Here is a 22,185-nt window from a genome sequence, read left to right as displayed (position 1 = left end):
TAATGAAATTTAAACAGAAACTGTAAATTATGTAGTCAAAATGCATAGTATAATAACTCTTATCTATTAAAATCCTGAGCCTAGAGATAACATGTTTATTACATCAATTCCACAGAAAACCATTTATTACCTTCAGAGTTCAGATGAAAAAACAAAGAGTTTTCATCTAAATCAGAAGTTTTGATAAATCTAATAGATTACTGACCTTTGGCAGTCCTTGAGTATCTTTGTCTTTATTTGTACACAAAGTCAATTCGCAGTGAAGAAAGAGCAGTGAGATGTTGAACATTGGTTTGAACACAAAGCTAAATCTTTTTCTGTCCTTCTGTGCATGTGGTATTGGAAAATTCACTTTCTCAATACTGTAGAATTTAACAGATTCATCTTTAGGACAAATGTTTTCTATTATGGTATAGTCAGACATTCTATCTGGATTTGAAAATGGGGAAACAAAGCATGTTTGAATGGCAAAGCCCAAGGATCTGTCAGCTTTAGTCACAGACACCTGCATTAAAGAAAGAGACAGTAAGATCTCAGAAATGACATTTTAAGTTCACATTTCATTAATATTTTCAACTTTTTTTAAGCAGTTTTCCAGTGCCATTTCCAATCTGAAATATTTTGAAGGCTAAACTGTCAAACTGAGAGACTGGAAATCTGTGGTTTCAAGACCAGCAGCTGTTTAATAGTGTAACCATGCATAAATACAGCAATCCCTTATCTTTCTGAAAGCAGGTGAAAAACCCCACCCAGATAAGACCCACAGTTAATGACTGTGACTGCCACCTGAGATGGCACTGCCTCCCTTAGACACACAGGCTATAACAGAGCTGTATGGAAATCAATCACTAATTCCATGTTTTTGTATCTGTTCAAAACTATAATGAAAACAGAAGAAAAAATAAAAGCAACAAACACAACAGAGAATCTACCCCCAGCCAAGACAGGAATGCAAAGGCAGAGAGGAGGTCATGGTCTGCCGTGTGGGTGGCATTCCTGGACTGGAGGGGGTGAGGGAGCCTCCTAAAAGGCCATAATTTCTTGTGAAAGGATCCTTTTAGCTTATTATAAGTTTGAAATTCATATTCTTTTATGAAAAATAATTAAGACTGAAAGCTTCCAATGCCCTGAGATGTTGCTCAGCTGGATTGGAATGCAGACAATAAATGCTACAGAATAATTAAAAGAAAAAAAAAATAAATGGAATTTGTAACAAATGAGGCATGTTGCTCTTAATAAACAACAAGCATTTTGTCTAACCATTAACACTGCCCAATGCAACAGTTCCCCAAGAAATCATCTTAGAAGAAATATGCATACTTAATCCATATGCTCTGCATGTATCTTTAAGGAAGAGCCTGCCAACTTGTGCGGTTTACGCAGCAATTTCTGGATTCTAGGAGTTTTGCAGTGAATAAAAGCATTTATCTTTTTTTTCTCTCCCTTATGTGAGCAGCAATCAAATTAGAGATGAAGGGATGTGCTAAAGCATCTAAGCAAGAAAGACTACTTTCTAAAAAGAACAGAAATAAAGATGGATGAACAAAAGTCAGCCACAGATACTGACAGGAAACATGCTGATGGTGTAAACTAATTAAAAAAGAGATTATGGAAAGTAGGACAGGCATATTACAGTTAATTAAATAAAAGGATGAATGATATCTCAAGGAAAGAAAAGATCCACAGGAGAAAGGTGCAAGACCAAAATATAGTAAGAAAATGACAGCAGAGAAGAAAGAAAAAAAAAAACAGAATACAAAACATTCCAACACAAAAAAATCCTTACCAAACAAGGAAAAGAGAGATAAAGAATTTTTACCAAATACGTATTTATCAAAACCCAAAAATATTTTTCTGAATAACAAATGCAAAATAGAAATAAAAAAGAAAAAAAAAAATCAGTGTCAGCTTAAAAAAATGGAGTCACAGAAGTTCAAAACTGATACATTTTCCACTGTGCAAGAAGGAAAAACAGAAAAAAAAAGGCTTCTGCCAGGACAGGTGATGAAGAAATCAGAACATCTGTCTGAATAAACAGCTCCAGAACCAGACAAATCCACCAGGCAGGGGGATTCATCCCAGATCCATGAAGGAAGTGGATGTTTTTAAGTGTCTGTTATAAAAATATTCTTAACTGAGTGTGACACGCTTTATTTTTGCTTTAGCGGACTTAAGTACTTTTCACGGTAGAGAACAAAGAAAAGACAAAGCACACTGAAATCATGAAGAGAACTGCACCAATGTCAAATGGATCAGTGTGCTTATGTGCAACATGGGCTCCCAAAGAGGAACTAACTTGGGCAAGAGAAACACGGCACAGCACTGCTCCTTTTTCCTTGGGGCCTTACAACCCCAAGGCTCACACCTTGTGATTTACTCGCCTAGAAACACGGTAACTTCTTCATTGCCAAAGTTGCATTTATTAATGTCTGCCACTATTTGAAAAGCCAAAATTCTGTTCACATAGCTATCTTTAAAAATATTGACTGTATTGGTTTGAAATTCCACAGATTTCATAAGCAACTCAGCAAAACGTGGAAATATTATCATGTGCAAAATACACCTGAAGTCAAGGGTACACCCAGCTGTTGATTTTGGTTTAGTATTATTTATCTAAGTCTGCTAGATGTCTTGTGTGGTAGCATTCAAAAGGATTGTAACTGATGTTTTTAAGCAGATTGGAGAAAGACAAGAATCTGTATTAACTGTGTAACCTGAGAACACCAGCATATGAAAGACATACATTTGTAATAGTTTTTTTGCATGTCTGCATCTTTCAGATGAGGTTCAGACATATAATGAAATGAACCCATCAAGACATGCCTGTTCAGAGCAAGAGCTCAGAAACCACCTTTAAGTTCTGTACAGAAAAGCAGATACAGCAAGAATCACCAGTTTACCTTGTAAGTTAAATTCACCCATTTTGCAAGAATCTTTTGGGGTTTTTACCCAAAATATTGTCCTACTTCTTATCCTACAGTTTCTGTTCTCTGCAGCCACCACAGTGTCTTGAACCAAATGCCCAACAAAACCTTTCAACTGACAAGAACAGATTTGGCTCAGTTGCACAGCCTTGCAAAACACTTCCATTAGTTTGAAAGTCTTTTTCTGTTTGTTACCTCAACATATATTGGCCCATTCTCAGCAATAGAGAAGAGTCCTTGGGAGGGAGCAAGGAACAAATCTGTTTTGTACAGCTCCATGTTGAAGGTCACATTGGTGATGTGTGGTTCAGGAGGCCAGAAAATGCCTCTGTCATCCTCTGGCTGGTGCAGTGTGCAATTAAACTGAAACGAGAAAAAAAAAATACAGTAACATCACAAATCAGGAGTGGTAGGACAAATTTGGTGTGTACAATATAGGCCCACCCACGTTCCATCTACTTAGTGCAAATCTTCAACAGGGTCATAAGAAACAGTAGTGAGAAGAAATGTGTTAAAAGACAAACGAATTTCTAGACAATTAATGTAATTTATGTGAAATGCCTATTACAATAGGTATTTCTTCACTGTCAGGTGCAAACCTGAGGATAACATACCGCTATTTCAGGCCAGCTTGAGAAAGCCACCTCTCCCTCATCAGCATCCCCTGGAAATCCATTATCACCCGATTCCATGTCGTCATCTTCAAAGCCGCTGCCTTCAGCTGGTGATGACAGCTGAATGACAATCTGCACAAGAGGTATTGCAAACAAATTAGATTAGGTGATAACTGAGCACTCTCATGGTTATTATTTTCTTCTCTCTTCAGAACAATGCAAAGGCCAAAAGACCAGCTAAGCAAATGGTGAAAGTGTGTCTTGAACAGCCTTGTGCTGAGCATGTAGGATATGTAGCTTATATTTAAAGAATGCCCCCGAGTTTTTTTTCCAGAATTCAGAGCCAGCAAAGAAAGACACCAGTCTGGGTGTTGGTGTCTGAATGAGCAGCCTAGCATTTCCATTCTATTTCTGGTATTTCTACAGCCAACACTGAAAAAAGGAATGGCTTTCTAAAGTGATATTTTGCTATTTGCAGTTCTCCTTAGTGCACTCATAAAAAAAATCACTAAAAGTGTTAGGGCCACTAAAGGATTTTCTCTTCTGTCATTAGAAATTTTTTTTCAGACATGTATACTCAAAACCATGATATTCCTTCTTCATGTTCCCCTTCTTATTTTTTTTTCCTCACTAAATTTCCCCCTCTTTTTTTTTTTTTTTGTCCTTTTTACATGTCTTCACTTCTTCACCTGGAAATTTCTGGTTTTGTTTTCCAGTGTTCTGCATTCTGCTTCTGTATGCCTGCAGCTCCTCAGCTAGTTCCCTTCCTTCCAAGACTTTAACTTTGTTTTCTTAGACATAGAGCAACTGCTAAAAAGTGACATACACACCCTCTTTGACACTCGACTGCATGGTGTCTGTTTTCTAGGAGAAATACTCCCAAATTCTGAACAATCCCATACATGATTGGGAGTTCAAGTGTGAAGCCAAGACTATTAAAAGACATGTTGGAGAAAGGAGAGGAGGTAAATAACCACTTTACTTTGGGCCATAACAGAATACAGGGACCATAAGAGTATTTAGCTCCAGACCCACGCTGTTCTGTCGTGTGCCGATGATTCTATCTTGGTTTGGGGCTGTTTCTAAAGTTAGGTGCTACTGACTCGCCAGCACAGAACAGTTTTAACCAGGCAAGGTCAGATCAGATTGCCTGAGCTGTGTTTGGGTTGGACCACAGGCTTTCAATCATTTGCCAAAGTTACTTCTATGTACTGGAAAGCTCAGCAAGAGAAACGTGTCATTACTTTTGAACCCAGAATATCTGCATTGTACTCTGGCTCATAAGCTGAGCCAGTCTGGAAGCAGATGCTTGCAACCTAACTGGGCTCCTTTGCATCATCATTCATATACTAGTACTCAAGAGTCCCTTCATTATGTATAGCAACTGATAAAAAATATAAATTCAAATTCTAAGAGAAAAGCATGCAAAAATAATGTCATTTCCTCACATTTTAAAAGGCTTTTTTCACACACAATTTTAGAAGAAAAAAATTCACTTAATTCATGATATGAATTAAAAGGTATTGCTTTGTGCAATTACAAAACTTCATTCCTATTTCTCTTTACAGCAATGTAGTACTGCTTACATATGGATGCACCAAAGCTGCACAGGGAACGCCAGTGCAACTTCTCTGAGACTGGTACAGATGGTACCAAAGGGCAGCCATGGTGCAAAAATGTATTTAACTCCAACTCCTTTTTCCTTTGGGATACTATCTGACCACAGGAGCACACTGAATGTGCAGCCTTCATAGCTCCTTGAATACAGAGACTGTGGCTGCAACTAGGTTTGAGCTAGGCAGGAAAGGATGAGGATGCCTCCTTTTTGCTAAGACTAAAGCTAACTACAACAGCTTCCTTGTACTACTACGATGTGCAGTACAGAAGGTGGATCCTCTTTGTAAAATACTCACAGAGTTAAAATAAACAATCTTATTCAAGATATATGCTGTCCGAGTCCCACATTTGTTGAGTGAAGATTCCAAGATGAAGTGGGTCCCATTCATCCTGGCTTTGCAGGAGTGGTCCAGCAGCGAGAGCTCTGTCCGGCTGTAGCCGCCAGCCTGAAACAAAGGCGCTTTGTGAGGGGCTGAAGCACAATTGCGTACAGCTCCTGCTCAAAGTGCAGCTCAGTCACTGTTCGTGACTGCTGACAGGAAGAAGTGGAGTTCATTGTACTGACATCCAGGGAAGGTCACTCTCAAAATGCTGTTATACATGGCAGACAGGGAATAAATGTAACATGGAAAAAAAGGAAACAACAGGTTCGTTATTAATCTGCCGATTAATAATGCTGCCTCTGTTTGGTCTGAAATGAGCTAAAAATGCTGGCTGTATCAGGCTCTTTTCCACAATACAAATGGACACAAGCAACCTGTCAGCTGGTAGATGGTAAAGATGGATCTATTTAGGTCTCACACTGCTACCAAAAGCAGCTTCTTTGTACTTTGGAAATTAAAAACTCAGACTGATGGTTGAGTACAGTAATTTTTTTACAGAACCAACCATGCACACCATCAGTCAAAAATCCCTCTAAAAACCACCAGATTGTTGGGAAGAGAAAACACTATGAGTCATGTTAATGAACATCTACAGCACAGTTTCCTCACCAAATTGTTTTTGGGAGGGGTTGTGTGGGGATGGCTGTAGAACTTAGAATGTTTATTTTTTTCAATTAAAATGCCAATAAATGGTCTGCCCAAAAAAGCTTCCCCAGTTTTGAGAAAAAGATATTACACCAACCTGTAGAGAATCTTTTTCTACAGCTACTGTCATGACTTTGTCATCACACTTTATTGACAGGGCCATATCAGCACTGCCCTGAACTTCTTCAGGTTCTTTATGTTTTGAGAGGGAATGCCCGAAGTCATGATTTATTAATGTATCTACTGAATGCCTGGATGGGAAGATTTCTTCTCCCACCGTGTCATGTCTTCCTCTGTTAATGTGAAATGGAAAAGTCAGGCCATCAGTATTCTTTGGAGCTGGCAGTGGGTTAGCACCCAGCAACTCTGTCAACTCTGGAGGAAGGGAGTGGTCTTCCTCATCATTCATCTCTTCTGAAAAAGAACAAAAAGCAACAAATCCACATTAGTTTATTAAATATTTTTCCTAAAAAGTATCCAGAACTAATAATTATAATACAAAAAAAATATTATCCCATAAAGGGAGCTCCTGGAGGACATTAAAAGCTGCATCTTTGTACTTTTAGGTAAGTAGCCACAACTCCTACAACTAAGGGCTTAGTTGCTACTGAGGCATTTAATCTTGGTATACTCAGTCCCTGTCAGAAATCTCCCTCACCAAGAACTGAAAATAAACTTTTGATGAGTGGACCTATTTTATGCAAAAGATCCACAGAGGTAAAAGAAACATCACATTCATTAAAGATACTATTTTGGTACTGTTGAAACAGCCTAAGTGCAAATCATTAGGTTAAATTCTTCCACTACCAGACCCATCAGAAGTTCAGTCACTATTGTTGTGAAACTACTTACAAAACCAGAGTGAAGCTAAATAAGAGTTAGCTTTATAGTGAGTAAATGAGAAAACTATCTCTTGGCTTATACATGTAACTGCTGAGGACAGAACCCCTGAGAGGGCAATTGACAACATTAATGTGAACATAAGCTTTTTCAAAATTGTAAAACAATAGTTATAGTGCTTGAAACTCAGAATTAGTGAAAAACAGAGATACAACTCTGCTAGCTTCAAAGGACCCAGATAGCTTTACATCAGCAATTACTTTGGCCAAATAACCAATTTTTTTTTAATAATTGTATTTACTCTGTTTGCTCAGATTTTTTTGGTAAGCCACTCATGTCCATAAAAAGTTTCAACGTTTATTTAATCGTCTCAAGGAAACACTATGCTCATACTTTTGGAAAAAACATACTAAAAAAAAAATCAAAGCTGGATTTATTAACTAACAAGATACCCTATTGCTGACATCCATTTCAGTGAACACTGGGTATCATCAGCTATAAAGTCTTGCATGTTGGATAAAATATAAACATTTAATTCCACCAAATTTCAGGAAATAACACAACTTGCCTGGACTTTTCTAATCAAAAAGTCACAGATTATTATTTGCAACCATCATTTATAGATATTACCAGCATTCTTGACGATGAGCAGTAAAAGAAGTGTAACAGCCAAAACCAAAGCCTCGAAACTGAGAAAACACCTTTCAAGTAATTGCATTCCTGGAAACACAAGATATGTTTTTCTACATGCTAAAAGTCCATCTTCAAACTTACCTGTATCTTCAAGTTGCAGATGAAATCTGTTAGCAACAGGTGCTTTTGTGTAGGAAATAACTGGACTATAATTATGCTCGTAAGCCCACTTGATCAAACTCTCATGTGATGAGGGAATGTCAGGTATTACTGATTTACTCATAGTCATGGATCGTTCTGTTTCTTTTCCAAAACCAATACTATTTGATGTCTGCAAATAAAGAGAAACTTGGGTTGTGATTTACCACTTAAGGATACTTATGATGGAACCTGATCTGAACACTGATCTGGACACTGATTGAATCCTGATTTTTTATTCTGTTTTACTCTATTAAATAACAGCAAACTGAGGACATCTGGGAAATAAACCAAACACTGCCACCTTAGGCACATAACTGCTGCACAGATGGAAAAGAGACCCCTGCTTCCTCTCAGGCTCTGCCTGGAGTACAATAAATCAAAGCAATCAGAAACTGTTAATCCCTAAACGAGACAAAGACATATTTACAGCCTTTTGTATAATGCAATACTTTCTTCAAAACTGAGCTGAAATTACTCCTGAGGTGAGGTGAATTCAGGATGACAACTGAATTTTCAAATGTCCCCTTAATTTCTTGGATTAGAGCATTACTTAAGCTGGATAAAGGAAAACGTTTGTTCAAATGAGCATTACTGAAAAAGGCAAAAAGCATGCTCATGAAGTAGAGCTGATACCAGCTAATGCTGTTAAGTCAGCTGGCACCAAGGACAGGCTGTGTCTGAATGAGCTTCACCCTAGGAATGCCGTGTGCCTCCTCCAAAGTTTTGAGTTCATTAAACAGGATTGAACTAAATGCTTAATAGAGCAGTGAGAGCATGCACATTTATGCACGGGCAGACTACTGAAATAAAACAACCTATACTTTCTGCACATGAAAAGATTTTTAAATTAATGAAAAATACAAGTTTTACACAAATAGTTGATACAGCAAACTCATAAATGCACATGCTGACCTTATGAATGCACATGCTGAATTATTATTAAATAAATGAGTCACACAACCATTTAGTTTTCATTTTCCTGTAAACGTTTTGTAAAATTTCAAATTTTCTTGCCCAAATGGGCAAGTCAAAGGAACATAACAAGTATCTCTCACTGTTAGAGGGGCAGTTCGAAAATATTCACTGGTATTACACAAACTTGCATTCAGCAGCTTGGCATCTTTAACACGTATTCATTCACACCAAAGCTAAATACATATATATTTATTTTTACACTCACAACATTACTATTATCACTATAACAATCACATCAATGGCTACAGAACAAGCTGAACATAGATGCTGCAGGAAAGGCATGATGACCCACTTTGCAACGATTTCTGCAATGTCATTGAAATGCACTTTTTAATGCAGCTGATACCATGGAATGTTCCACAAACACTTTCATTCCCATGCTCGATTACCTTCTCCATCATATAGGCTGCATCTTCTTTTCACCCCCACTGGTTTTCCTCAGTGTGAACAAATCTTACATCTCTTTCACTCTAGAACACCAAAAGATTGACTAGAGAGATCTCTTTTAGACAGGGCTCATATGGACATGCTACACAGGTCACAGAGCTCAGTTGCACTTCTCTACCTGACATCAGAATGAGTTTTTGAACACAGAAGTGAATAAAGCATGTAGAGAGTCCTGATGGAATGGCATAGTGTACCTTCAGCTCCCTCCCTCATTTCTTCCTAAACACCCAGTTCTACAGCCTTTAAACACTTGGAGCTTCACAATTGAAGTTCAAGATAACTAAGTGCAGAGTGTCTGGTTTGAGGATACTGTTACCAGTACAGTTATCAACGCTCAAGGCCACTGAAGATTAGAAACAAAAATGGAGCAACAGGTATCCTAATTTTAGTGCCTTACTGCTCTTTGGGATCAACTAATCTTTGATCTTCCACAGATGCAAATCTGGACACGACTGATCACGTATTTTCATATTACCACACACCTTTGACTGGTAGGAGTTATTATGCTATCCCAACTTTGCTCCAGCTCTTTACTTTTCTGTCATGAAGAGACAGCTGAACAAATATTATTGCAGAACTTTACTGTCCTAGCTGGCACCCAAGCATTTTCAGGGCTTGTTTACACCACTGCACTCCACACTGAGCCTGTGAAATGTTCAGTCTTGCATGGCCTCACTGAAACAAAAGCAAGAACAAGGGCTTGCAGAAATAGACCTATCTTCACTTGCCTGCTCTGCCAACACTTTCACACACTGTGATTGAAATAGGCAATCTGAGCCCTCACTAACCTACTCAGAATAGACACCATTTCAGAAAGTGGTGGGCAGTTGTTCTCAGGTAAACAACAGTCCCTCCAAGCTTCTGAAACCCTCACAGGTTTGCTTTGTGCACTGCACTTTTCTCACTCCTTGCCCCTCAACAAACATTTTCTTTCTGCAACTTCACTGCACAGCTCCCAGCTTTGCAGAGGGACACCAGTTGCAAAGGAAGCAATGTGAACAGCAGTGTACAAGCACAGAACCACAAAAGCACTGCATGCAAGGACTGCCTGCACACAGGAGTTAAACGCAGCCTGGGGGGAAAGCACTGCACATACGTCATGTGCAATTAATTTACCTAAAGTACTCCCATCTTACTTGGGTTTGTGTCCATCCTCCTTCAGAGTTTCAAGAAACACAGCAAGCTGGGAGATGAGCTATATGACCTAAAACATCTTTTAAATTTTTTTTCTGTGAACTTAGACCTCAGTAACGTACAGTCCTGGGTTTGAGGCAGCTTAGCACTAACCTTTCCCTCTCAGCTTGCCAATCCCCTCAAGACAGCTCTAATTCATAGTGAGGGCAAGAAGTTAGGAAAATTGAAGTGCATGGAACTGCTTCAACTAATAAAAAGAACATTGTGAAACATTACCTAATTGCTTAGTAATGTTTTTATGCATTGTCTAAATTTGGGCTTGGAAAGGCCTTCAGCTTAATAGAGATATGAAGAGATCCTAAATGCTGGATATGCAGGCTTTTAGTGACATGGGGGAGTTTAGTTCCCTCCCTTATCCCCTCGAAATAAAGGAAAATTAACACATATTCAGAAAATGAAGCATCTATACAAATGAAGTAGTAAAGTAAATATAGTTACTCACAAACCCTAACATGAATACAAAGTCTTTTAAATACTGACATTTCCACATATATTTTATGTATTACGTTCTTTTTTTGTTAATCTAAATAAAATGTTACCTTCTGGTACTTATTACAGAAACAATTTTTAATTATACTTTTTACTCATACTTTCAATAATCAACAAAGAAGAACTGTAAAAATAATAGCAGCCTTGCTTTTCTATGTTCAAGTGCAGCACTTCAGAAATTTTTAAATCCCGTAGAAATCCTCTTGTGAAAATTGATCATCCATTCATGGACATGAAATACGGTACTTGAGCTATCTCCTAGCATGGTGTGAACTAAGGCACAATTCTCTATCCTGTGAAAGGAGATCCATATATGCCCAAAATGCACAGTGGTGAATTTTACATGATAACCAGAATGAAGCTTTGAAGTCAAGCACTATTTTTTACCCTTCTGCTTACAACATTGGTAATCCTCAGCAACCAACCTTGATCTTTCTCTTTAAGGACTGACTATTTCGGACCTACAGAATGACCAGAACATCCTTTCCTGTCTCTAAGATAAATATCTGTCAGGGATCAAAAGGGAACGTCGTCATCCTCCCTAGGTAATTTTTCCATTCAATTTTCTGAGCAACACCAAAATATGTTTTCTTTTACTTCACTCTCAAAAGCTACTATGAAATCCTGCTTGCTGATCTGTTTTCTTAGGAGATTTAGATCAATCAGCCTTTGGATCCTGCCAGAATTTCCTCTGCACACATTAAAAGCAGAAAGCAACCACGCAAAGTAAAATGTCTATAAATACAAAGAACTGGAGTTTGAAAATGTAACTGAATTGCTGCAAAACTGCTAATCATGAGGCTACTGGGTGGTCCTGAGCAAACATTCAGCTCAACTGTACAATGTGCTCTTAACTGATCGCTTAAGACAGAAATAGGCCACAAATTTATAGGCTGCAAGATCAGTTCAATTATATTTATTTATTTCAGAGCAAGGGAACACACATGTTCTTAGTAGAAATGGTGTTAAGCCACAAAGCCTGTACCAAAACTCAACATGAATCAGCATCTCCAGTAATTTTAGAGGTTTAACTTTAGAGAGCCTGGTTTTAACTTTTAAAGAAATTAATTTTTGCTGTCTAAGGAGAGATGAGGTCAATTTGACCAAACACTTACTGGCGACAGAAGTACTGGCAGGGAAGAGGGATAGATAGTACTACAGCCACAAGCAGAAGTAAGAGTGTTTCCACTTCTAAAGGGATGTGGGTGTGTCCTGCATATCTAGTATTATCTATTCTGCACTTGAAGGCATCATTCCACTTTTGAGATGAACCTGTTGATTCATTCACCAAAGTAACAGCAAAAAGGGATATAAACATCCAACTGTGTGTTTAGGGTGCTTCAACAGAAGTCAAAAAGACACAGACTCAATCCTTGCACTAACCACCTGGCTTCTGCGATGAGTTGGTCAGTTTTATAGCCCATATATTAAAGGTTAAGCAGAACAAAAAGTTTATGTATTTACTCCTTAAAATGCAGTAATAATTAAAAAGAAGCAGCTAAGAGAAAACATTCAGAAATCAACATGGTCTAGCACTACATCACATTTAAATGGATTCTATCCTGTTGCAGTACAATAGCTCTCAAAAAATAAAGGTGCCTTAACTTACAATCACTTCCAGCTTTCCTTGGACATCATGAGACTTGATAACCCAATTGACAGACTTTCTACACTTGAGGATAAGAACGACATCTCTGACAAGTCTGGCGCCTGGTTGAGATGGTTTAATGTCAACGATTATATCCACCTGGAGAGCACTGTATGTGGAAAATAGAAAGTTAGAACAGAATGCCAGAAATTTTCAGCTATCAACCTTCTTCCAATCCATCATGTTTCCACTGTCTGGCCAGCTGATTAAAATGCTGGATATTATCCCAGGCAACACAACATGTGCAAAACAGATTGTTATTCCATATACACTTAAGTGATTTTGCATAACAATAGAAACAAGTACTTTTTAGACAAAAAAATACTTCTGTCTCTTATTTACAAGAAGTGTGCTACTCAATTCACCTATTATTTAGTGCAGGTAAGTTATATGACTAGCAGGTTGCTTTCTAAAGTAAACATAATTTTCTTATTTCACTGTGACAGTGCCTAAATATAACTGCTTCAGTTTTCTCTGGCTATAACTGTATTAAAACTTAAAATAATACCTAAAAAAAAAAATCAAAAAGACAAGCAGGTTAACACACGTGCACAAAAAACCCAACCCAAACCACAAGAACTATATTGGCGGGTGTCTCTGCCTAAACAGTTAAATTGTGGAATTACTTTGCCTAAGATCTTGCATGCTTTGAGGAATTAAGAAGTGTATTCAGTTTCCAATACTTCTGGATATATACTTACTTTAAAAAGAAAAAAAACCCCAGATGTCCAGCCTACTGCTTGCTGGAAAATAGATGAAAACTATCCAGATTTTCAAGACCTCAGTAAAGTAAGTAAAGCAAATGGGTTCTTACCCATCAATAACATCTCATCATGCAAAATACCAATTCAACAGAAAAACCTATACTTCCAGATCATCTTATGGGGCCATACATTACAAGAATGTGCTCATCCCCAAGTAATAGGTTCCAACTAATATGCTGCACTGAGACTTAGTGTATCTGGAGACCTTTGTTCACTCTCCTGCAGTTTTACACATGCCCAGCTCGGCTTCTCTATGTTTCTTTGGGGATTTAAACTTTGTAAAGATAGCTGTATATAACACATAAAACTAAGAACAAAGTAACTTAGTACCTTTTTTTTTTTACTTCTAATAGCAAAATATTTAAACTTTTTGCAGGGTTATCATCTGAAAAGCAAATTCCTATTGTACTATCATCCAAAGCCAAAAGCTTGGAACCCGGACTGTCATTGTGTAACACTACAAGGGACTTGGAATGATGCTGAGATTATCATCAGCTCTGTTCAGGATGGGGCTGCATCATCATTTGGGGCTACCTACTCCACTTCCAGTACATCTCAGCACTTTCTTACTATTCCCAGGTTGCTAGGCAAGAAAATTATCAGGCTCTGGGTTCAACATCTTGCAGTGAGAATTATCCTTTTCACAAAAACACCTCCTCCCACCTCCATTTCCCGTGTGATTTTCTCATTAGGGATAGGATATGCTCATGTGTAGCTGCACGAGGAGCAGAACTGGACAATGCCAGATATCCAGTGTCAGCAGTAAGCAGACAGGATTTTAATTCTACCTTATCTCTGATGAAATTGTAACCATCTAAGTTTCATAGCAAATTTCTGTTCTAGCAATCATACTTGGCACTTAGGAAGAGGTTTTCGAAGTATGACTATCTGAAGCAAACCCCACCCGTATTCTCCCACTAAGATCTAGCAAAGACCAGCAAAGGATGAGTATTTTAAATGTTTTACCTCCCAAAGGTACCTTTGACAATTTAGATAATCCTTATAACATGTACAGAGAGTTACTTTTCCTAACCAGTAGTTACAAAGTTTTTTGGTCAGTGCACCACTGTCAACCCTTAACATTTCTCGTAATTATCAAACTACCCCTTAAACTCAACTGGAAACTTGACAGAAAATACCAGTGTGAATCTTCAGAGCAACTGTGGAACACTAACCACAGACCACAGATCACTTGCAACCTCTGGACACTGTTTGGGAGCCACTGTCCAAGGCTTTGCTGCCAGTCATCCCCACCTGTGACAGGTCAAGATTACTTTCAACCTCTCTCACCTCCTCACACAGTGGTCTAACCTTAAACCCTCTTGGTCAGATACTGCCCTTACTGATATTCCCTTATTCACCTTATCCTTGGAAAAATGTGATTGAGCAAGATTGAGCAAGAAGGGGAGCAGTATGTAGTCCATAAAAGCTGTGCTTTGCAGTCTTGTCTAGAAAAATCTTGTGATTATGAAGCAGAATTCAAAATCTTTACATACTGAAGAACCAACTTCTATTTAAGGCAAAGCACAAAAGCCCAAGATTTTCTTGAAATTATGAAATGGCTACTTTCAGTTGATTTTTATTAGACAAATAAAATTCTTAGTTATTATTTCAAACAGTTTTAGTCTGTTTAGACGATACTTTACCTGTTAGGATTGGAATTTGGAGTGCTTAGTTCAATGATATGAACTTCTCTTTCTTGGACTAGGTTAGACATAAGGCACCCCTCTGCTGGTTTCGGTTGTAGATATCCCGCAAGGTAATTTAAAGAGAGAAAATTCTTTTTTATGTTGCACGAGGGAGGAAAAACCTGATCTGGAGGGGGGGAAAAAAGAAAGTATATGCACCTTTAAACACAGATGTCAGCTTAGATGTACACACATACCACATCAACATCAGTGTGGCACTATAGTGCCGAAAGGTGAATCTACCATCTATTATAAGCACATGTGACCAATCATCATATTGAAAGGGAGATCACTGTTGCAAGAATACATCACCTTTCTGATATAAAATATACACTTCTAAACTGAATAGTTACTATTTATGGATTTAAACATTTAATGAAAGAAAATCCCCACAAAGAGATATTTGAAAACAATTCTGAAGGAAAATATGTGAAAACTTTTCAAAATTAATAAAATACATTCAATTTGTTCCTTGCACCTTCAAAAGCAATTTCTTTCTTTTGCATTTTACTCAGAGATAGCTTTTGGAATCCACTCCTTCTCCCTGTGGAAAATGTTTTATTCTTGTTATTATGAACTTACCATTTTCTAAATACTACAGAAAGTACTTTCCATTTCCTTACTCAATATATTTCCTATATATTGTGTAGTTGCTGTCAGTGTTGTCTAGAAATACTGCATTTCTCTTGCACATGGAAAATTAAAACCAGCAAGATAATTACGGAATCAGTTGATCCAAAGTCTGATCATAATATCCATAGCTGAAATGATGAAATTCCAGCATAACTATTCAATCTCTCTTTTGGTTTTAACTGCCTAGCTGAACATGAGCATTTTGAAATCACAGAATATACTGAGTTGGAAGGGACACCATAAGGATCATCAAGTCCAACTCTTGGCCCTGCGCAGGACACCCCAAAAGTCACTCCATGTGTCTGAGAGCACTGTCCAAAATCTTCTGGACCTCTGTCAGGCTGGTGCTGTGAGCACTTCCCTGGGGAGCCTGTTCCAGTGCCCAACCACCCTTTGGGTGAAGAGCCACTAGTGTACAATGCAAACCATAAAAAATAGCCACTTGGTATGAAGTTCTCATGCACAGCCTACATTGCTGTACCCCAAGAAACAGTATTTCCTGTAAAAATACTGAAAATAAACTGAAAATCAGGAACACTTTGAATTTCTGAGATAGCTTGACATATGAATTGTCATAATACATAGAAGGACTAAGTACCATGTTCAAACACATGAAGTCCTGTAAGAATACAATTCCACATGGCTGGGTCTTTGACCATTGCTTTACAAGAAAGACTTTTCCTATTAAGGTCAGTAGTAAGATACAAAAAAAAACCAAAGAACAAACAAAAAACCCCAAACAAATGACCAAAAAAAAACCACAAAAAAGCCCCAAAAACCAAAAAAAACCCCCCAAAAACCCAAAAAACAAGCAAACAAAAAAACCCAAACAAACAAAAAAAAACTCCCAAAAGAAAATAAATCAAATAGCATGCACTGTGAAAACAAAACTGTGAACAAACTCTTAAAAGCTGTCATGCACTCTATAAATGAGAACCGAAATGTCACCTCTGAAGTGCATTTGTGTGTGCTACACAACTTTGTAGGAAAACCAGAGACTCCTGTGACCCTGGTCTCTGCAGAAACAATTAGGGGAGTTTCTTCTCCTGATCTTATACAAAGTAGCCTTTGAACATTAACCCTGTTGTCTCCCCTACAGAAGCTACTAAAGCTGTATAAAGCTGTAACTATTCATACTGCCCAAGCAAAGCACTTCTCTAGCATCTGGTATGTACCCTGCCAGATTAGCCTTGAATGCAGCTGCAGTTCTGCCAGCTCCTCCCACAACAGCACAGAATGGAAAATGATTCCAAATGGTCTATGCTGAGCTTGAATTTTTAAATATATATAAATATATACACACACAGAGACACTAGGTATTTGCTTCTTAACTGCTGTACAACATGATTCAGGCCATAAAATAACAGTTCTGGAGTAGTTTGTGGGTAATTACCACACATGCTATCATTTGCCATTGCAAAGAACTCAGTTCTTGCTCCTGGCACTTCCATTAGGCCTCTGGAGCTCTCCAGAACTGCTGCTCTTGCTGCCAGAAGCACGGACACTCCCCAGCCAGGGCCTCCACTCGATAGCATGCTTTTCCTCTGCAGCAAATTCTAACTCTGTCACGGGCTAGTTGACATACACACCAAAATGCATTTACTTTCATCCACACCAGTTACCAAAATCGGGCTGGAGTAGAAAAGAAAAGGGGATCCATTTCATCTTTCTCTGCTCACTACACACCTCTTCTTTCTTAGTTTCAGGGCTGTCTACTTACTTTGGAAAGGGACTGCAGGTGTCTGCAATTAATTAAAAACACTACCACACCAGCCAACAAGCAGTCAGTTTATGGATTCTGTGCCTCTCTAATCTCCCCAGACTCCCAATATGGAATCAGACGTGAGGTTTGCAGGCAACACCCTCAGCAGAGGCTCTCTGGCCAGCAGGCCGGGGTGCTGAGGGCCCTGCTGGCCAGAAAGCAGCAGAGCTGTGAGCAGTGGCCAGCAGCCACTCTCTCCTTTGGCGAGTGCCAGGCTGCCTGGCTGGAGACAGAGGATTGCACACCAGGATCTGTAGTTTCTGTGTGCAGCACTTCTATTTTACTGATGAGGACAGACACTGTCTGCTCTATTCTGCACAAATTAGGTGTCATCCACAGGTTCTTGGCTAAAAGTTGAATATCCAAGCTTAACATCATCCTGAGGAGGTTTTTGTGCAAATGAGCACTGTTAATCAAGTGTCACTCTCCAAGACAGGCACCCTGGGCAGCAGCAGCTGGATTCAGCAATAAAAATCCCATCCAAGCAGAGCTTGCCTTTTAAAGTCTGAGCTGGGGATAAACAAGGTGTTTGGAATTTTCTTTGGGCACTCTGATGGCAGGGCTTATTCATGTGTATTTCGCAGTTTGCCAGCCCTTAGCACAACAGAATCAGAACCTTTACTGGTATTTAATGGCAAGACAGAATTGGGATCAGGGAAGGGCCTACAGGAGTCTCAGGAGGGAGGATGCAAACTCTAGGCAGTACTCCTCCTGCAGCAGGACACACAGCTAAGCCAGACACAATGCAACCATGTACAAGCATTAAACCAAGCAAGCATGGCATGCAGGATATGTGCACTGGTGTGTACTGGCTATAAATTCAGAGTCAGGACTGATGGCTTCAGCTTCTGCCAGGACAGAAGCACAGTGTTACCATCTGTAAATAGACTGTACATCTTCCAGTTTAGTTACTGGTATGGCTGACTAATTTTTTTCTTATTTATCTAAGAAATGTGTTGAAATTAGTGTCCCTCCAGGCTAGCACATTTGCCCTGGATTTACACTGATGCATTAGGTAACATTTAGCAAACTGATAGGACTTCCTGCCTTGTTCAATCATGTCTTATGAAACCATGAGGAATTAAACTGACTTCTGCTGAAAAACATGTACCAAGACCACTTTCACCATGAGCACTCCTGCTTTCTAGAATCTGACAGTGATTATCTGTCATCTGAATTATCTGAATCTGACAGTCACTCTGCCATCTCCTTCATTACACAAATCAAGGCAAGAACAAGTACCCCACTTCTTGTGCCCCTTTCTTCCACACCCCCATTCTGGCCCCTTAAAGCTCTTGCTGTGACCACCATCCCTGTAGTATTTGATCAGCCACTCTTTCGAATCAACAGGATTCAGATGCACTTGGCCCTGATCCAGTTTGCTAGTGCTCTCAGCTGCCTTTCATTTGCAGTTTCAAAAGTGACTTCAGAGACCCAAAGCATCAGAAGCAGCTTTATTCTATGAAAGATCAGTGTTCTTTCTGTCCTTTGGCTTGCATTTTCTGTTTGCTGTATTCAGCTATAGCCTACACTTCTAAAATGTTACATCTTCCAGTTTCAGATTTGTCTAACTTGAGTGAAACTGAAATGTGGACAGTTATACGGATACAGCAATTAAATTCTGTATCAGCCACATAGCAAGGAACTATTTGTATGACCACCTATAGATTATGAGTAATACTAGCAGTGATTCACAGACTGTCAGCTGAGGGTACCTTACAAAAACGCTCAAGGAGTGTAAGTTTTGTATGAAAAGCCTAAAATATACATCACTGTATGCTGTGGTTTGTGAAATCCAGGGATTCTACTGTTCACTCTGCAGAGAAGCAGACCAGCACCACAACCCATGTGGGTTTCACAGAACTCCTCACATGACTGCTGCAGTTCAAGAACTGACCCTCTCCCGACCCCTGAACACATGCATAACCCCCACACATACATGCATATTCATTCTTCTGCCAAGAACTTAAATCAAAATCCAATACGGTTACAGCTGAGCTAGTTTGTAGGAGCCTTCTCAGAAACTGTCTATTTTGGTTGCCTGCCAAGTTCCATTTTGTGTACTTACTCCAAATTAAATTGTGTTTTAGTGCATTCTAAAGATGATGCAAAACTCTCCTCTTTAGCCTCCTGGTTTGACTGGAGATGTGCAAATCAAACAACAGAATTTTATCTGGTTTTTTCAACGTACCTAATTAAATATTTGTCTCTGCAATGCAGAGACCACTACTCCCATGTATATATTCCAAGAGCACTTTAATAAGCTAATAACTATATTTCTGAATGATTTTCTGGCATTAGAATCCAAGACTGGTGCCAAGTAGAACAAAAAAAAAAAAAAAAAAAAAAAAAAATCACACAGGGGAATCCTCTACAAATTTGGCAGGATTTGGATACAACTAACTCAGGCATGTTCTGATTTTGGGGGGCAAGGCTCATACGTCAGGAAATCAAATGATCAGATACAGGTGGTTAGGAAAGAATGTTTTCTCCACAGAAGGCTTTCAGTTGTTGGGGTTTTTTTCTGTAACCAACTAGTTCAGCTGTTTGGGAGTTTCTACAGAGATATTGCTGCAGAGAATCATACAGTTATGTTGTTCCAGCATTGCTCAGCTATGGAGCTAAAGCCTGAACCCTATCCCAATATGGGCCTGTGAAGTCTCTGAGGAGCTGGAGTCCTCTCCCACCTGCACTAGGCCACCTGAAGAATTTGGCATGTGGCTCACAGGGACAGGATATCTTTCTCCTTGGGATGAAAATGCATAAGGACAGACTGAAGCAACTTATTTTGGTGAGGAAATCAATCATTCTTTGCCCAAAGAAGCCTAAGTCCTTATGCAAGCAAATACTGGGAGGGGGGAAACATAACTCGGGTCTTTCTAGAAATTACCCCCTACTTCAAGTTCTCCACTTCAGTTCTTCAGAAGAATGCACCCAAACAATCACCATGAGTAGCTGATTCTGTTTAAAAGGCAAAGTTTGACTCTTGTAAGATTCTGAGCAATTGCATCCACATGTACGAGCATAAAGTTATGGCACCAGAATCCATTAAAAGCTGCCTAAGCCCAAGGTCTGTACTTTAGGCTTGCTCTTGTTTCTCTGCCTTCCCCTTTCGTATCTCTTGGAAAACAAGAGGTATGTTTAAAAATTAAAACAAGTGAAATATAAGCAAGACTTATTCTCAGTATCTAAAACTGTCTATGAATTCTGTTGGTTTTGGTTTGGTTTACCTTCTCCTACTTTAATATAGATGTTTCTTGATATTTTAAGTTCAGTGAAAGATGTTACTGCTCCATATTCCTTCTGGGCCCACTGTAGGAGATGTTCATTTTTCTCAGGAAAAAACTTTTCTTCCGTTTCTGCTGACAAGGAGAAGTTTCCCTTCTCAAACTGAACGACAGAACCTAAAGACACCTGATGGGAATAAAAACATATTTTTAATGTGGTACGTTTATCCACACAGACATGTAGCATGTTTAAGCAATGTAATCTGTCACACCCAAATGCAGTGACTGAAGGTGATTATGGTTTATTTCCAACAATACCTAAATGTTGCATGTTTTAACATCTGCATAATGATTCCTTTTTCAGAGGTGTTTTTAAAAAATGAAGTGTCCATCAGGCCAGGTGAGATGCACATGGCAGCTGAGTAACAGCAGTCTCTGAGCCACTCTCCAAAACTGTACTGCTGCAGAAGTGGAACTACAGTGCTGCAAGGGGAGATAAGCTGTGGGGGCAAAGGGAGGGAGAGAGTAAGAACAGGATGGTCTGAAAAAATTAAGGCAGATAAGAATGTGAAGCACAATAAAAGTGGGAACTACTGAAGTAACTCTCAAATCAGAAAGAACATGAGTCCAAGCTCCGTGACATACAAAGGCCAGCCCAGAAATAGAATGTACGGAAAGAGAAAGGCTAAGAGAAAGTGAAGGTATTTACTGTTGCTTTATTTACAGAAAGTGAGGAAATACTTTAGTTTAATACATAAGGCAGATGAGTTATATACATCTTTTGAAATATTCTTAAAACCAGGTTACATTAACTGAGGTCTTGAATGGAAAGACTAAAATGCAATTTAAAATCGTGAAAATGGAAAAACAGTACATAGAAGTGTAACAGGTTCTGCAGGAAAGCCAAAGATTTTCAAATACATCTTCACTGGAGTGGCAATAGCATCACTCAGACAGAAGTTTGCAGAGGGTCAGACTCTCTTTCAGATTGCAACCTGCTTCAACTTGTGTTGGTCTTGAGAGATAAACAAGTCATTCCAGATTTACTACAATGCAACATCATCCCAACAGCAACCTTGTGACTTGCCTGTCCCTGCAGATGGATGTAGCCAACACTTCCAGGACATTTGTCAGCTCTCGAGAGGTCCCTACAGGAAGTGGTGGAAGAGCAGCATTCCTTCATTTACCCAACCCATCCATACACTTCACTGTCTCTTCCTTCAAGGTGCTCAAGGACTGGGACCCGCATGCCCTGCCCAGGCTGGTCCTTCAATGAACACTTTCACTAAGATCTAAATACCAGTCAAGAAGAATATGTACTTGAGTGAAAGCACAGCAAGATTAACAAGCTTTCAGGTGTGAAAGCATCAGTGAAGATTTTTTTGGACATACCCCTGTAGTTTGTTCAGATACAACACACAGCCCCTACTTCCAGGCCACTGCAGTAGCCAAGGTTTCATGGAAGTTTCCATCTTCTGTTGTCCTCCAAGCACCCCAGGAA

The 22,185-nt window shown here is 39.0% G+C and overlaps 1 protein-coding gene across 3 annotated transcripts in view; it reads right to left on the bottom strand.

The window, feature by feature from the left end:
* Positions 1-22,185, bottom strand: part of TGFBR3 (transforming growth factor beta receptor 3) — a 116,248-nt gene that overhangs the window by 16,786 nt on the left and 77,277 nt on the right. For 2 of the 3 annotated variants that reach the window (XM_042030235.1, XM_042030233.1), the window contains exons 5-13: positions 20,688-20,871; positions 15,021-15,189; positions 12,572-12,719; positions 7,798-7,987; positions 6,281-6,597; positions 5,452-5,601; positions 3,539-3,670; positions 3,120-3,287; positions 206-505 (exon numbers count right to left, since the gene is read on the bottom strand). In XM_042030235.1, coding sequence (XP_041886169.1) covers positions 206-505; positions 3,120-3,287; positions 3,539-3,670; positions 5,452-5,601; positions 6,281-6,597; positions 7,798-7,987; positions 12,572-12,719; positions 15,021-15,189; positions 20,688-20,871 — 1,758 coding nt within the window. The remainder of the gene's footprint in view (positions 1-205; positions 506-3,119; positions 3,288-3,538; positions 3,671-5,451; positions 5,602-6,280; positions 6,598-7,797; positions 7,988-12,571; positions 12,720-15,020; positions 15,190-20,687; positions 20,872-22,185) is intronic. The other variant, XM_042030234.1, reaches the window with a different exon arrangement.

The sequence above is a fragment of the Corvus kubaryi genome, unplaced genomic scaffold, assembly GCF_017639235.1.
Source record: "Corvus kubaryi isolate FWS band 111438036 unplaced genomic scaffold, C.kubaryi_AGA036_p1.0 37334, whole genome shotgun sequence".
Lineage (NCBI taxonomy): Eukaryota > Metazoa > Chordata > Aves > Passeriformes > Corvidae > Corvus > Corvus kubaryi.
The sequence above is the reverse complement of the archived record's forward strand: the minus strand, read 5'-3'. Positions and strand labels throughout refer to the sequence as shown.